The sequence below is a fragment of the Anabas testudineus genome, chromosome 7 (genome assembly GCF_900324465.2).
Source record: "Anabas testudineus chromosome 7, fAnaTes1.2, whole genome shotgun sequence".
In the NCBI taxonomy this organism is placed as follows: Eukaryota; Metazoa; Chordata; class Actinopteri; order Anabantiformes; family Anabantidae; genus Anabas; species Anabas testudineus.
Genome location: NC_046616.1, coordinates 22864695 through 22882662, shown reverse-complemented (window position 1 = coordinate 22882662; position 17968 = coordinate 22864695). Strand labels below are relative to the sequence as shown.

Below are 17968 nucleotides of genomic sequence, written 5' to 3'. Positions count from 1 at the left end.
GTTTCTCATAGAACTCAGCAGTGCTGCTGATTGGACAAAGAGGGAGAGCTTGTACCTTACAGGTGAAGGCAAATTCTGCTTCCTTATTGGCTGAGAGCAGTTAAATGAGGGTGGTGGGACTCCTCCTACTTCCCTATCTGCTCAAAAGTACTGGTGGAAGCAGCTGAGGAGGAAAAAGAGAACGAATATACAATATACAAGTAGCGGATATCTGAAATAGACAAGGGTCTGAGAGTGAAACAGCTGAGATAGTCACAGGTAGGTGGTGTCACTTTGAAGTGTTTATGACTTGATGATTTGGGAAATTGTCAGACTAAGCAGTTTTAGCTTATGTGCTGTTTATGTGCTGTTTAATCTGTGAAGATTAAAATCAGATGTCCATGTATTCTTTTGATCGTTCTTTTGAAACAGCCAAGCTGCCTTTTCTTGTTCATTTAAGTTGCACGTGGTTTGGTGACACTGTTCTTGGAAAGCATGTGTTGCTTTAGACACAAGACTCACCTTTAAAACTCACCTTTGCATAGGCTGCATCAGTTTTACATGCTGCTTTGTTTGTAATCTAAACCTAGTCCCAGAGGTGACCTGAACTGTCAGTCGTTATCATCCGTCATTTGTATTTGGCAGGAGACAGTTGTGATCCTGGTGATCATGGAGAACTTAAACATTTTCATGTTGCTGTGTTTTGTCATTAGAAACAAGATGGTTTTCACATAAAACTAAAAATGTAATGATGTCATAATTGTCTTCTGAAAAATGTGTTTCACTATTCTCTGATATTTTAAATGACTAACTGGACAAGATGATGATTCATGAAAAGTATTGTTAGTTACAGATAAGACACGCTTGATTGACAGTTCTCACATTCTAACTTTGTAATTAGGCAGCATCTTTCATTGTGGGATAATTGATCAGTTGACAAAGCCAATGAATGTGTCACTGTGGTCTGTAATATGTAATTATTCATTGTGCAACACTGTTTATGAAAGATTTTAGTATTCACAGTGGCAGCTAACACTTAACACATTAGGAACAGTGTTGCTGAAATGAATCGGCCCTAACTGTGCAACCTGCTGAATGACGTTGATCCCATGAGTCTAGACCCTGGAGGGTCTGCCGTCATTGGCCTGCTCATCCACCTCATTGTTCGATTCAGTCAGAGCGTGTAAAACTAGCAGATGACAGTTTTTAATGATAAGCTCATGGCGCTGTTTCATGTATCTGCTTGCCCTATGTCTCAAGGTGATGAAATGAAGAAGGGAGCAGGTAGAGGTATGAGTGTGAAAGTGTGTGTGTACAAGAGGGCTCTTGTGTGTGTGTGTGTGTGAAGCAGGCGTATCAGTTGTCTTGTCTGCCGGTAGTCGCCCTGGAGGCTCAGTTAGGGCAGTGCCACACAGGGAACAGATGGTCAATGGCTGTATGACGCACTCTATTGACTTTCTGATTCAGACAGCAGGGCTGGTACATGCTGCAGCTGTAACACATAGTCTAATGTGGATTCTGACAAAATCGATTGATTTGTGGATGAGCTTTTGTACAACTATACACAACCTTATCCAGAGATCAATATACTTTGTCAGACCTGTGAATAACATGTATAGTCCTTTAAAATCTATTGATTTGTGGGTGTGTTCAGTGCAGACATAACAGCCTAACTAGCACCTTTGATTTACAGTTTGTACTTGACCACATACAGTACAACAAGGTTTCGTTCTGCTGTTTTTAAAGCAGAAAAAATGCAGAGAAGAAAGAAGTAGAACCAGGAGTAAACCATAACAATCACTCATTTGCCTCAGTCTGGGATTTGGCTGAACGTCCTTCTTCTTTTTGTGTCAGCCAGAATAACAACGTGTGCTCCTGGAAAGCTGATCTCTCAGACGTACAGTGAAAATGGCCTCCATCGCTCCCTTCAACCGCAGGCAGTGGGCATCTCAGTCACTGCGGGTCACCGCCAAGGAGCTGTCCATCGTTTCTGCCCGGGGTAAATCCACCGCTATCGCAGAGCGCTTCTCTAAGTAAGTTGCTTCTTCCTCTGTCTCTCAGACTAGGAGCTAAATTATTTACCAGCAGCCACTCGGCACATAAGTCACTGTTTGCCACCTCAGCTCAGTTTCTTTCAGCTTTCACTTCCGATCAGAAAATGAGGTCAGTTTCCTCTTTTCTGTATCATTATGATGTGATTATTTCTACACGAGCCCCAACCAGTTACTCCAGCTGTAGTGAAGCCATTTCTGCTTTACAGCCTTCACTGAGTCAGACTGAGCTGGATTCATTATGGAAGCACAGGGCTTCTCCTTTCACCTTTCAAACACAACATATCAAGTTACCAATATGTGAAATGAGACAGTGGTTGCTTTTTTGCATGTTTGTCACTGCATTTACTCCATCTGCCCACTAGGTGCTAGTACTGATCCGTGTCTATAAGTAAGGAATACACACTTTAATGTATAGGTTGTTTTCTTTTTCAGTTTATCAACAGTTTTGTTAATGACCAGGATCATTGTCATTGGACGGTTGAGTTCAAACTGATATTTTGTCTAGTTTTCCCTAATGTTTTTTCATTCATCCATCAGCTGGATGAATGCAGCAGACATTTGTCCTTGTAATTATACTCTCAATTATAACAATTATGCAAAGAAAAGCAGAAAACCTTTGATTTGCAGGTTGTACTGTTTTAATCAAGGTTACATCAGGACAGTGATAGCACATTGCATATACACTGATGTGGTGGTTAATATGTTGATTATGCTGTGAAATTGAATAAATAAACATGTGATTTGTTAATCTATTGATATGTAAATGAACGTTACTATACCAGTACTTTTATGTAAGAACAATACACAGCACCTTGTACCTTGTACTTTTGTTCATCTGTCTTCACGCTAAATGTAGAATTGACAGTAAATACATGGATTGTTACACAGGCTCACACAGGACACACACATTTTAAGATGGTCTAGATCTGACTTTGATGCAACTCTCTGTACCTACTCTGTACAATGCAATGCAGGCTTAGTGTTGTCCATCCATATCCATGTCTATTGTGCCACAAGAAATTATGTATCAAGTTTTGGAAAGGAGGAGGAACATTTAAGATTTGTCTCCTGGTGTACAGCAGGGAAGGGAGGGCATGTGCAGATACCTCTGCTGCCTGTTCTTTTCATCACTCTTCTTTCATTCACTGTCTGTCCACAGGTACCAGATGGCAGCAGAGGAGGGTAATGCAGAGAAGAAGAAAATGGTGGGTACTATATTCAACTATATTCAATGTGAAATATATTTTCTACACACACAGATTAAATTCATATTGATTGAAGAAGTGCTCCGAACCTTTACTGAAGTCAGTACTACTACTATAAGTAATACAATAAAAAGTACTGCAATAGAAAAAGTGTGTCAGTGTTACCACCACAGACAGACAGACAGATACATGATGGCTGGTTGGCTCTGCATGAGTCCTCACAGGATAACAGGTTTAAATAATGGATGGAAAATGAAAAAGGGCCTAAAACGTCTTTTCACGTCATTAATTATTCTGCTGGTTACTGATAAGCTGTGGTGAAAAGGTACTAAAGGTACTCAGTTTCCTACACACCAGTTTCTTTTGACTGACATTATACAATCCAAAGATCTTGAGTTGACTAATATAAATTATTGTTATAGTGATCATAGCTGCAGAATGAGTTTCTGGTGATGGAATAATTGACTAATTGTTGCAGCTCTAAACAGGACCTTTCATGAAAAGTGTCATTTTATATTGTTTCCTAAATCTCTTGTTAGCATTATTTAATATTTGCACATTTCTCTCATTGAATGTGGCCAGCTGTTCTAGTAGCTTGTTGAGGTCTAGCTACAGTAGTTAGAACAGTTCTATAGTCCCTCCCCCATAGTTCCAGACCCGTGTTTCACCCCCACAGGATTTGTTTGTTACTGAAGATAAGACATTTTTCCTTTGTAAACCGTCCGGACTTAATTGACATCCCTCTCTCACTTTCACTGAAGCTTTATCAGTGTTACTGCTGGAGTTTATTATTGGTGCTGCATGGAGTTTGGGAACTTTTCATAAATTCCTGTGTATGTTTCTTTCCAATCCTCCAGAGAACCAAAAAATGCTGCATCACACTTTAAAGTAAAAGTACATAAACATAGGTGAAGCACTTCAGTATACGAACCCCCCTCCCCCACTGCTTTGCCTTTGGTTTCAGTTTAAGGCCAGAAACTGTTTGTTTAGAGACATTAATCTAGAGATGAGATGTCTTTTCACACTCAGCAGCAGAATGCCAGGATCTCCAGTAAAAGTAGGCGAGTGAGCAGTAATTGCATCTGCTGACATGCAGCAGCAGTAACAGGACACCTCGATCCTACCTGATCTGTTTATGGAGGAGGAGGGGTGGGGGTGGGGGTGCAGGGGTTAAAAAACCTCTTCAATCTCAGGTAGAGTGTATCTCATCAGAAAGCATTTCATTACCATCCTGTGACACCACTGTGTTTTCAGCACTGTGGCAAAATGATGTGAGATCGAAGGTTTTTAAAGTAAAAATAAATGTCCTCATTTATAAATGCTCGGTTTTCACAGAACAGTAACAACGAGAGTGTTTCAGTTGGTTGGTGAGGTTTGTCCAGTGTTGATGATGCAGCCTACATTCTTGTCTTCATCATGGTACACACTTTCTAAATGAAATCAATAGTGTTATAGATCAATGTGCCATGTTTAATACTTTACTAACTGAGCTCTGTAACCTGTTTTCCCATGGGTAAGCAGGTTTTATATCTGGTTACCTTAGTGAATTAACAAAAGTCCTGTTGCCTTTGTTTCTGGCACCCATACTATCTTTCAGTAGAGGAAGTGAAAAGGTAGCGGTCATTCTTTTATTTAGTACATTTTAAATCCCAGTCCAATCTAGATCAGGAAGGTGATTGTTTATTCTGGTCGAGTCACTGTGCAGTAACTTGTGAAGGGTTTTTCTTCTCCACCCGTTGCTCCCTTTACCTTTTTCTCATTTCCTGGCCTTTTTTTCCCTCTTTTCCTCACTGACTGTCTCTGTTTCTGATTTTCTCTTCTTCCTCCCCCGCCCCTCACCCCTCGCTACCTTCACTCCCTCTCTGTTTCCTTCCCTCTGTGCTGTGTAGGGAGTGGGCTAGTTGCTTCATGCAGCTCTGATCACTTCTCAAGGCTCTAACATCTGGGACAGCTTGTAGCATTTGATAGCCAGCAGACACACTCAGCTCACACAGAAAGGCACACCACCAGCTGGACAACTGGGTCATCTGAGTCTCTCTTTCAGGTTTTCAACTCTACTTTGACGAAAAGAAGAGTTTTTTTTTTAGCTCTTTGTTTTTTGCTTTCTGTTCTGTATGAGATCCAGTAGATCCAGGTTTATAGACATGCATGCTGAGCAACTTAGAGCTCTTTGTCTTTTGAGCAGATGTTTGTGTTTCGTTTCTTTACTGTTCTTCTTTCACTGCTAAAAGTGCTGTGACTTTACTTGCATGAATGCTACTTTGTCGTTTCATTTGTGTGCAGCCAGTGTTTGATTTAGTTTTAGTGTTTTTTGGCTTCCCTCAGCAGTGAGTCCAACTCTGATCTAAATCATTAAGCAAACTAAAAACAGATTCAGAGAGTGGCTAGCATCCCTCAGTGTGTCTTTTCTTCCAGAGACTTAGAAATAGTGAGTCATCGTTGAAAAGCGACTGTTCGTGTAGTTGGGAGTGTAAATGTGTGTTATCTATTATCTTTTCTGCCTTGTCACAGTCTGTTTAAATACTCCTTTGAGTCTGTGCTCCTGTTCTGTATATCTGCATTATAGAGGACTGGACAATAGTTTGCATGGTAGACATCAAGCTAGAGCGTTCTCAGAGGATTGATGAGTTGTTACATGTATTGAGTTGTATGCTTGAATTTGTTTAAATGTAAATATTTGCACTTACTGTGTTTTATAGAACCACTACCTGTTGAGTTAGAGCTGAACTGATTCATTGATTGCTTTTCAGTTCATCAATTAGTCATTTTTCCAGCAAAAAAGTCAAACATACTGCGTCATAGTTAATATTAGAGGTATGACAGTTCTGAAACAGAAACCAAAACTGTGACATGCACACAAAGGTTCATGGTCTTGTGTCACATTTTCCAGGACTGTGATAAAACCCATTAATGGATCCAGGAAGTTTAGAATAAAACAAATATATAAACTGCATCTTTATTAGGAACCAGTGAGCTTGAGGCTGAGAGAAACTTAGACAGGGTCGGAGAGATGAACTAGCACACTGTCAGTTTATTTTGTTTTCATGGGATTTGATGACGGCAAGAACAGTACAGAATAATGCTGGACTCACCTTTGAACTATTCCTGGTACCTGGAATAAAGTGTCTTATGGTTCTCAGACTGATTAGGAGATCTCCTAGTTGAATTAACAGCTTCTTTTCGTCTGCAGGTTGCAGAGCCCCTACCATCGACGGTGCTCAGTGGAAATCTGAGTGTTTTAAAGAAACGCTGGGAGCAACAACAACAACAACAGCAGCAGCCATCAACCAGCCACAGGCCCCAACCTCAGACCACACCCTGTAGACCTGCCAAGCTTCAGAACCACCTCAGTCAATCAGCAGGCCCCAAACCTAGACCTGCATCACAAATTGACACGCAGCCTGACACCCTGAAAAGCACCAAGCTCTCACAAGACGAGGACGACGAGCCAGCTGACCCCGAGATCAGTGAACCCACCTTCAACCATCTGCAGTCAGCTCAACTCAAGGATCTGACAGACATGGAGGCAAAGCCTAGCAGAGATTTGGAGGGGCAGCCGAGAGCAGCTGAAGTGCCCGACTCTGAGAAGCCCAGTGTTCCCCTCAACAGCCTCAAAAAGATGTTTGAGAAAGGAGAGAACCAGGCTGACAAGGCAAGTGTTTTCATTTCAGTTATGATATCCAGCAAGTTTGTGATCATGTCTCATTGTACACAAGACATCTTCAATATTTCCATGTTATGTTACTTTGCTGATCTCCAACTCGAAGTTAGAATGAAACACTGTACCTTCTACTGCATTGTATACACCTGATGGCCTGAGTTAATGGAGTTTCACATTATTTCACATTGGAAGGAACATGATTAATTCATAAAACATTGTTATGCATTAACCCATAGTGCAGTGTGTCAAATATGAAGGGCTTGTGTGGGCAGGATCAGGAGTTTGTATTTGATACTTTTCGGATGTTCTGACCCGAAAGATTCTTCAGTTGCATCTCAAAACTTAACTGGATCATGACCAGTTTTAGTCGAGAGTAAAAAAAAAAAGTGTGTGTTTGTTCTCAAAGAGGTCAGATCCCTCCAGTGCTGTCATGCTGTTAGTCACATGCTGCAGCCATGCTCATCTATTCTTTCTCTCACACACACACACACACACACACTCTCTCAACTGACATCCTCTCAGCGAGCATCGGTGACCGGAGCTCTGCTTCATTCACCCTGGGGCAACTAATTGTTATTTGTCTGGGTATAAGTGGAGGCTTTTAATGTCCGGTCATGGATTTCCTCGAAGTGTTTAAAAAGTAAAGTGCCTTTACCCAAGGTGTGACACGTTAACAATAGTCCCACTGTGTTTCCTTAACACAGAGCACCCATTTATGACAGGAAAGAACTTTATGAGGCTTTAAGCAGCATACTGATGTTCAGCGTATCTCAGATGAATACCACTGACTTAGAATGGGCAAACCATCAGCTGCTCCAGCCTTTTAATCTGACTATGTCAGATAGTATTTTGTATTTTATGACAGCAGTGGCAGCAGCATCATAAAAGCTGCTGTAATCAGTATTTCTACATCAACAGCTCACACGACTACTGTACTTGCTACTATGCTTGTCATCACTTGATTGTGCAGTCGCTCTCAGCCCTGCAGCTCATTGTTTTAGTTTTACAGCAACTCAACTGGCTCTGTTCACTTTCAACAAGATCAAACCAACAATACTGTGTATTCATTTATCTCTCTCTAATTCCCAGCAAATGGCCAGAGAATTGAATAATATTAACAAATCCCTCAACAAGACCAAAAGCAACAATATGTTAATCCACCGCTCAGCACTTTGTAAATAAGCAGCTCAGTGAGCAGATATCTCCGGTGCTCCCACTGCTGTAACTCCACACTCAGTTTCCCAATACCAGAAGCCACTCCTTCAAGAATTCCTGCTCATCCATTCCTGTTTGTGATGAGCGGGCAAGTCCTCCAGGCGGACATGCTCCAGCGTTACCCATCAGCAATCAGACGCTGATCTCTTCAAAGTGAGGGTGTTGTTAATTCAGTATTTTGTCAACAAAACCAACGTGTGAGTGACTCGCTCTCAAAGAAACAGCCCACTGATGTACTGTTTCTATTAGACATAGGCTCAGTAATATCTTGAATTAAATAAAATAATAATAATAATGATTGGTGATAATCATGAACATCTAGAATATCAGCAGAGGTCCCTTAAACCTGAGACACCACTTCTGCTTCAATACAAAGAAAGCAGTGATTCTCAGCCAGAAAACATTAAATCTGACAAAGACTTTCCACCACGTTCAACTCCACACTGACCTCCTACAGTATGTGGGCCGTTCAAAAGTGAGTTCAAGGAGTGCTGTGGGGGGGTGGAGGGATTTTATTGCATGTTGTGCAGTTATCTTACCAAAGGAGGAATTCTTCCCTGAGCAGTTCTCCAAGATCTGGACACTTGTGTGGACACTTAACATACATACAATAGCCTCCACTGTACAGCCGAGGCCCTGCTCTCTCCTTCTCTATGTTGAGCTCCCTTTCACAGGCAAGATGATGTAATGGTGCGGGCCGGCACACTCATGACTGCAGACAGCTGATCTGCAGTCTGAGCCTCTTCTGGCCATCTCGCCTAAGGCTATCAAAGCTCCTCTCTCCCCTCCCCACCTCATCAATCATCCCTGTTGTTCACTTTCTGCCCCTCAGCCCTCTGTCCATCTTCCCCCCGTTCTCTCTCAACTCTCCCTGCTGCTCATCATCAAAGACATTGAGCAGCTTACTGCTTTTTATGTATTTATTTATTTATTTTGCTTGTTTGACTCCAGGAGCTGTTGCTCTGTTTAGTCTCTGACTGGTCCACAGCTTTGGATCAGAGAAACATGTAAACAACAATTGGATGAATATCTATAATGTTTGGTCACGTCCCTCCTGAAGATGAATTCTAAACATGCTGATGATGACTTAAAAATATAACCAACATATATTAGTCAAGGGATGTTTTCATTGCACAGTTAATTCATTTTTTCCAGTATTTTAGTTTAATGACCTGCATCAGTCTCAGTTGTGCTTCGTGTTCAGTGATAATTAGTAAATGTTAGCGTGTGTTCAGTGATAATTAGTAAATGTTAGCGTGTGTTCAGTGATAATTAGTAAATGTTAGCGTGTGTTCAGTGATAATTAGAATGTTAGCGTGTGTTCAGTGATAATTAGTAAATGTTAGCGTGTGTTGAGTGATAATTAGTAAATGTTAGCGTGTGTTGAGTGATAATTAGTAAATGTTAGCGTGTGTTGAGTGATAATTAGTAATGTACGTGGTTCAGAGGCGTGTTGTTCAGTGATAATTAGTAAATGTTAGCGTGTGTTCAGTGATAATTAGTAAATGTTAGTGTGTGTTCAGTGATAATTAGTAAATGTTAGCGTGTGTTGAGTGATAATTAGGAAATGTTAGCGTGTGTTCAGTGATAATTAGTAAATGTTGCGTGTTTCAGTATAATTATAAATGGTCAGCTGTGTTCAGTGATATTGTAATGTAGCGTGTGTTGAGTGATATTAGGAAATGTTAACCGTGGTCAGGGGAATTAGTATGTTAGCGTGTGTTCAGTGATAATTAGTAAATGTTAGCGTGTGTTCAGTGATAATTAGTAAATGTTAGCGTGTGTTCAGTGATAATTGGTAAATGTCAGCGTGTCACCTCACTAAATGAAGGGAAACCTGTAAACATGTGGCTTGTTTAAAGTCTGCATGGTAGCATGTTATTTTATTACTTTGCACATGAACAGTCTTACAGAGCGTGACTGTAGACCGTTAGTCATGTTATTATCTGTCTCCCCCAGCCCATATCTGAATAACCCCCTCTCTATCCACTCCCCTCCCTTCCCGGGGCAGGGTGGAGCATGCAGTCATGAGGCACTCTGAAATTAATTGACCCTCACCCTGCTTGCCCAGAAATCCTCCCCCTCCCTCCTACGCCCTCACACAGCACAGGCCTGCTCAGCCCTATCCTCCCTCCCTACTTTCCTTGCACTGTCACCCCTAGCACCAGCTGCTTCTCCACCCCATACACCCCTGTACTGTTTTTTCATCGGAGGCTGTGGAAAAAAAAAGAAAAGAAAAGAGCCATCTGTAAAGCCACGGCACACTTTGTCTCCCCTCCTGTCATCATTCCACCTTCTTCCAGCCACACCCCGCTCTGAACGGTCCCACTAGGAACACCTGCTCCCTGTCGCCCATCCTGTTCCCACTTGGTCTATTCTTCTGCTTCCTCCTCCCATACAACATTTCCAGAGACCCTCCCCACATCTCCCCCCTGCCATAAGCCAGATTGTGCGGCTCTGCTCAGTCGGTGCCTCTCTCGTGGTCCAGCTGGTGTAAAATCCTGACTCAGTCGTGCGACCAGACTCCCTCAGAACTGACTTCACTTTGTTTCTCTGCTGATTCTTCAACCACTTTGGCTTTTTCTCCATTACTCATCACTAGAGGTAGCTATGGTGTTTGATTCAGATGTCCGTTTGATGTTTGCCTCCTTTGTTTAGCCTGTTTTGTCCAGTCTGAAACTCTGTCTACTTGTACCTGTCCGCTTTTGTTGACTTCTCTGTAGGATGTTTTTGCTGCAGCTGAAGGAGATCTTTTATTCACCACTGCTGGAAAGTACCTGTAATGAAAACTGCTTTGTTTATGTCTATTCAACTGTGTGAGCTCACTGAACTGCAGTGTGGTTTGACCAGGGCCAGGTATAATAGCATTTCTACGGACACATGCTGTACGTACCTTCCTCTTGTGTCTGTATTTGTGTCCAGCTTTATTAAGAGCAGGTTATTGTCTCTGGTAGACGGTGTGTGTGTTTGTGAGGTAGGGTCAGGAAAGGGACTACATGTCTGTGAGAGCTTTAATAGAATCAGGATTAGTGGCAGAAGATTCTTCGTCTAACCCGCTGAACCAGCCTCCTGAGACCAAGTCTGGCCTCTTTTAGCTCGTCTGCTTATTCACATCTTACTGTTTACACCCCCTCCTCATGTACAAACCCCGCCCCCCTTCTACAAAGCTGCACCTCAGGTCACTGAAACATAATCCTCCCTCTGGGCGTACATCTATTATTATGGTGATACTGGTTTATGTTGTTGTGATTTGTCTCTGTTCTGTGCCAGACACACTCCCACTCACAGTGTTCATTTGTGCTCCTGCTCACAAGTAGAATTAAAAGCCAGTCCTGGTTTCACTCAGGCTAGATTTTCTCTTTTTTTTTACTTTTTCTGTTTCTGAAGCTGCCACCTCATCAGGTGTGTGAGCCACACATCACTGCCAGTCTGGCTGTGCTAGTAACCTTGAAGTGGCTAGGGCTGTAAAATGTAGTAGTCACAGGGTTTGGGTCATGAGTTCAGTCCTAAATTAGGTGCTTGACCTCCAGTGGTGAAACATAATGTACATTTCTGTGATGTGCATTAACATGCCTGAACCACATTGGTTGTTTTTCAGTGTCTTGCTCCTGCAGTCACCTCAGCCTCTTTATCTGTTGTGAAATCCTCCTCTTTACTTGTTGAAACCTGCAGACACTCGGTACGCAACTCTCAGCCTCAATAAGTGTACGGGACAGAAATCAGCTGCAGAGGGAAAATGACACCTCTTATTATTTTAGTGGTAAATCTGTTAAACAGGAATTGGACCTGAGATATCAGCAAGTCACTTCGTCATAGTCGCTGTCTGACCTATTGTGTAATCTGTACTTTAAGTGGCTGGAGCAGACTGATGCGTGCATCTGACACAACAGTAGGAGTGGTTTGACGACGGCAGGAGAGTTGAGACTTGTCCGCTGATATGACCTCAGCACATCAACAATGAATAAACATATCAACAAGATATTTCCCATCTGGTTCTTTGGAAACTGATTACACATACACGCCCACAGCCCATCTCAGGTTCAAAGCCAGAGTTTGAAGACTTTATCCACTGTTCCTAGTGTCAGGTGAATTAACTGAAGGTCTAAACTTGAGCAGAGAAATGATCAGTCGGTTGTCTGGCTGGGGAGTGTGACCAGATGGGGTGTCTGTCTCAGACTGTCTCTCTGAGCTCATAAGGGGATTAAAGTGGTTTGGACCGGACGAACACACACTCGCGCACACACACACTAACGCCACTCTTTACGTTTTTCTCATCTTTCTCTACTACTTTGATCTTCCTGATGGACGGTACAGCTTCCAGTCTGTTTGCTCTACCTCCTGAACAGTGAGCATTACATGGCTGTGTGTGTCTGTGTTACCTTTCTAAATGTGTGTGTGTTTGTTCCCTGCAGGTATCCAGAGATCAGACTAGTCGAGGAATTAGTGGCGACACTGGCAACATGGAGCAGCTACTAGGAGGTACATGAATATTACTTCTCTTCTACTCCTTATAATAGAAATAATGAAAGACACAATGTCCCAGCAACACGTGTAGCAGTACTTAGTATTTCTATACTAATAGAGTTTATCATCATAATGTTTTATTAAATCCAGCATGGAGCCTCTTTAAAATGTCTTCATTTCAATTTCAAAACCATTGTATATCTTACCCAGGTACAGTAATGTACTAACAAGTAGTTTGGTGTCAGTTAGGTCGTTGGATATACAGCAGTATTAATGTCACACCTTCTTTAAAGCAGGAACAGAATAATCAGCTGACTCCCTCCACTGTGTGGAGTCTTTAGTGTCGATTTGATTCGTCCAGCCTGTAACTTCACCGTTTGGCTTCACTCTCACCCCTCTCGTACAGAGGTGCTGTTTTCAGCCACAGCAGGTTTCTTGAAAACAATGCGACGCTCAGAGAAAGCTGTAGACCAGCTGGTGAACATGCAGCACTGTGGAGTATCCAGCCACTGAAGAGCCGCATATGTTCCTCATGAGTTTGAGACTGAAAATGATCAGGGTGCCAGCACCACAGCCCCAAATGAATGACGCAGCTACCAGTCATATAACCAGGCAATTGTTTACTAACACGCTCACGATATTAAGTTAGTAAGGTAGTCGCTGTAATTATACTCACCTATAGATATAAATATGTGTACAGATCAACTCTGTACAGAAAATATTTAACTTTAAGAGAGATCTAATTTATATGATGTATTAATAAATGGAAAGACTGTTCACCTCAGTAATTCTTTAGATCTTCTTTAGATTACAATCATCTCTTTGTTTCCTTTTTATATTGTGGAAACTCAAACAACGAGCTGAAAAAAGCTGAGATTCTCTGTAGATCTCAGGGGATTTGGTGATAATTCTCTATGTCATCATCATTACCAGAGGCCCCATGTTGCCATTTCTAACCTCCGTTAGCATAAAAATATTGATTATATCCAAATGAAAAACAAATAAAAATCTATTGAAGCACTGCTTTAGTAACAGTTTCAGTTTGAGCAGGTTTGTTCTTCAGAACCAGCATTGTTCTGTTTAATCAGTCAGAAAACAATGTCCTCCAGAGGAGCAGGTGTCATCCTGACTTCCTCTGGATGGATTACATCCTTCCCAGAAATGAAATCTCAGAAGTGACGTCACCGGCCGCACTGTAGCCGCTGTAACCGCTGTGATCAGCAGACTGCTTCAGAGAGCTCGGGAAGCACAGGAAGAGACGAACCAGGCAGCACGTGACTCCTGACCTCATGTTTCCATCCACAGCCCGCATGACTAACCAGCATGTTCTGCACTCAGTCTGAAGTGGGATGGGTTGAAAAGAATAAATCTTCAGAGGTTCAGAGGTCACTAGACAATCCCATCAGTTAGTGGACTGTATATAACACAGATGCTGTAAAGCGGACTTTCTGCTGCAGCTGCGGGTTTCACAAGCTACAGTGAGCAAATAAAAAGATTACAGAGCATTTTGAAACAACAAATCTGAGCCATGATTCACTTCAGACGCGTTTAACTGTGCTCAATAAGCTCTGAAGGCTCTGTGGTTAACTTTGTTCACGTTATGTGTTTCAGATGAAAGTCTTGCTGAGTCCACTCCTCTCCGGGACAGAATGGCCCTCTACAAAGCTGCCGTCTCCAAACAGGATGTCTCTCCCATGTTGGTCAGTGTGAGTACTCCTAAACAGACAACATCATCCGATAAGTAGTGCTAACGTTAGCTCGTAGCTCTTCCACAGGCCATACAGCTACATCTATATGTCACTACATACATCTGGCTACTGGTCAGATGTCTGAATTAAAAGTGGACGTGGTTCCTTGTGTCGTGTGGTTAGGGAGCACCAAGAACAAGATCCAACTTTTCCAAGTCATCCAGTGTTTGTGTTAGTTTATGGAGGCCTGTAACTAACTTTAATTCCACTAACTTCCACTCATTTTAACATGCGTCTGATTTCTACTAGCTGAGGTTTCTCTTCACTCTCTGTTACTGACTGTCCTCTGCCGGCTGTCGTCTGTCCCTCAGAGCGATCATCCAGACGGTTTCAGTGGGAAGCAGAAAGAGAACGTCCCTCCGTTCACTCTGGACACGGTGAGGATTATGACTTTATAAGATACACAGCATCAGTTCCTGTTTGTTTAAGAGCCACACATGATCAAAATATGAAATAAACAGGATGCACATATTCTCTTTTCTCATTGTAGAGTCCAGAATCAGAGCCAAACAGCAGGAAAGGCTTTACTGCAGAGACCAACGGTAACTTCCAAGATGACTTTCTTCTGTCATGGTCTTTTATCTTTCTACACATAGAGACATTTACTGCACAGAAAAGAACAGATTCACATTAACTATCAGATAAAAGCAGGAGTCTTACTGATTTCTGAACTCAGCTTTGTTTTGATCCCAGAGCATCTACACATCTGCTCATGTGGATTGTGTATTAAATATGAAAACAGCTCCCTCTAGTGTTCGCACGGCATCATTGACTTTTCTTCACTGCTCACTGTTCAATCTCACAGGCTCTGCTACTGACTCCACACCCCCCTCCAGTCACAAAGACCCTTCTCAGCCCAAGACGCCCAGAGTAAGTCTTCACATCACACACGTTCACAAAAAACAAAACAACAAAACAAAAAAATGTGTGTATGAATGGTTTTGTTTGGTGCACGCAGAACTTCCGTCTGCCAGTGAGGGAGACGTGCGTGACGTGTCTGAAGACGGTTTATCCTCTGGAGAGGCTGGTGGCCAATCAGCACGTGTACCACAGCTCCTGTTTCCGCTGCTCGCACTGCAACACCAAACTCAGGTGAGGACGACAACACAAGGATTTCTAAAAACAATACAGACAATAGACAATAACTTCATTGAACCAGCTAAATTGGAAAAAGTTCAGCACAGCTGAACAGAGCACTGATCAGGCTCATGTCAGAAAACATGCCACGCCCAACAGGACGGTCATAACACTTACTAACCCTAACCCACCTGTGTTTCTCTCTCTGTTCTCCCAGTTTGGTGAACTACGCCTCGCTGCACAACAACATCTACTGCAAGCCGCACTTCTCCCAGCTCTTCAAGGCCAAGGGCAACTATGACGAGGGCTTCGGCCACCGGCCTCACAAAGAGCTGTGGGAGAGCAAAGGTGAGGATGGTGACACCTCGCCGGAGTCCAACACTCAGACCAAATCAAACATCCAGAGCCCAGCCTCAGACTTGGAGAGCCCGAGTGTGGAGGACTCCCCCCTGGCTAAAGTCAATGTGCTGAAGGCCACGATGGAGGCTCTGGGACAGGGATCCCCAGAGAAGGCCGACAGACCCACTGAGACCCGCAGGCTGAAAATCTCCTGGCCACCTCGCACAGAGCCGGAGGACAGCCGCAACGTAGCCGCCACAAGCACAGAGGTGTGCGCTGCCAGTAAGCCCATCAGAGCCAAGTGGCCCCCAGAGGAGGACTCCCCCTCCTCACCCCCCGAACACGCCAAAGAGGTGCCTTGCCTGCACCGCAGCACCTCCCTGAAGGAGCGAAGCATTCCCTTCACAGTGGCAGGAGAAACTGGAAACACTCCTCCTGAGGCCAAAAACCAGAGTCCGCCCCCTGCTGTGGACGACGGGCAGCTCAGCCCCGAAGCAACAAGCATGGAGCTGCAGCACAGCGGCCAGTCGTCTCACAGCCAGACACCTACCGAGGACGGCTGTGTGGACGTCCACGCCAGCTCCGGAGAGGAGGAGGAAGAGGAGCAGGAGACGAAGGGCGAGGACCTGACAGACCACCGTCTCACCAACGAGGAAGACGACGCCCCAGTAGAACAAACGGAGCAGCAGGAGGAGGAAGGGGACGAGAATATGGAGGAAGAAGATGGAGGCGTGTTGGAGGAAGAGTTGGCGCCTCTGAAGAGTCAGGAGACGCCAGCAGAGCCCACGACCATGTCCTCTCCTGATGGAGAGGTGGAGTCCAGCCGGTCGCCGCAGGACGTGGGGTTCTGGGACAGCGAGGAGATGGACGACAAGGGAGAGCTGGAGCAGCAGGAGGCGCTGACGGTGGAGGAGATGATCAAACGAAACAGATACTACGAGGACGAAGAGGACGAGGAGGACGAGGAGGAGGAGGAGGACGAATAAATCACCTGCCCTTCGCCGCTGACACTTCTTGCCATTCCTTCTCTTTTCAGACATTTCTTCTTCTGCTGTGAAGTCACTCGACTGAGCTCCTCATCGTGCCTCTTTCTATATTCTGTTGTTTCACTACGACACTTGTTTTTAAAAATATTTCCAATTTAAAATGATGGATATTTTTTAGAACGGGTGTTATGACGCATAGATGTTTTATTTTTGTGTACACTACTTTTGTAATTTTCTATTTCCGTGATGTTTCACGATCTGTTTGTCACCGAACTGTTTGAAACGTGTAAAAGAAGAAGTAAAGCCGAGCGGTGCAGCCGAGTCCGGACCTGGATTCACAGACTGCTGCAGAAAAGACAATCCAGCACTTTGATCTGCAGACAAGAAATCTGTCACTTTCTTTTCTACAGTCATTAAACACACACACACACACACACACACACACTTCTCTGTTTCCTTTTGGAAGATGTAAAACTGGCTCTGAATAACTTTGTACTGTTTGTTTTTTTTAAACCAGGGAATCAAATCTCCTGAATTGCTACTGTTTGAATAAAACATAACACAAAGCTTTGTTGTGTGTGTGACTCCATCATTTCAGGCCAAGCAAGGAAATATTTTCATGCTCTACTTAAAATGAAACACTGCTTTTATTGTTCTGCCTTTGAGCTGTGGGAAGTAACTGAGTACATTTACTCAAACCTACTGTACTTGAGTACAATTACTTTTACTCCACTACATCTTTATAACTAGATGTTTCCCTCTAGTCTTCACTTTTGAAGCCAGTTTCTAGCACAAATCTTTAATGTTAAATGTGCTTAGAACAGTTTTTCAAACAAAGGTTTCGTCTTCTTGTGCTTGTAGCTTCTTTTAATTTAGTTTGGTTTTAACAAACAACGCGAGAGAAACCGAGCTAACGTCAGCACGATGCTAGCAGCTGCGTCAGCTAACAGCTAAATGCTAACGTGTTGACGTGTCTGCTCGTTTCGTTAGCACGTTAGCATGCTAACAGTCATTAGCGCACGCTGAGTGGCTGAGCTACAAACGTGAACCACACGATGGCGCTAGAGGAAAACTCAGACTCACCAGTTCGTCAGCCTTTATTAAAACATCAATACTTTACAGATCACTTCTAAGTTCTTAACGTGAACTGTTGTGAGCTATTTGCAGATTTTTAATTAAATAAATAAAAAGAAAAGACCAAAAACTAATTTATTATGCAATAAAAGGATTTTATTCATAT

At 43.1% G+C, this 17968-nt stretch overlaps 1 protein-coding gene across 3 annotated transcripts; it reads left to right on the top strand.

The window, feature by feature from the left end:
• On the top strand, nt 1-17295 carry lima1a (LIM domain and actin binding 1a). 3 transcript variants are annotated; one of them, XM_026367945.1, is made up of 11 exons: nt 1-258; nt 1838-2012; nt 3193-3238; nt 6429-6890; nt 12527-12593; nt 14190-14284; nt 14638-14703; nt 14817-14868; nt 15132-15196; nt 15285-15418; nt 15621-17295. In XM_026367945.1, the coding sequence occupies exons 2-11, from the start codon at nt 1888-1890 to the stop codon at nt 16726-16728; spliced, it is 2220 nt and encodes a 739-aa protein (XP_026223730.1). In that variant the 5' UTR covers nt 1-258; nt 1838-1887; the 3' UTR covers nt 16729-17295. The 3 variants fall into 3 exon arrangements, with proteins under 3 accessions (XP_026223730.1, XP_026223731.1, XP_026223728.1); XM_026367946.1 differs by having other exon boundaries at nt 1834-2012; nt 14190-14278; XM_026367943.1 differs by having other exon boundaries at nt 1834-2012.
• Nucleotides 17296-17968: the final 673 nt, after the last annotated feature.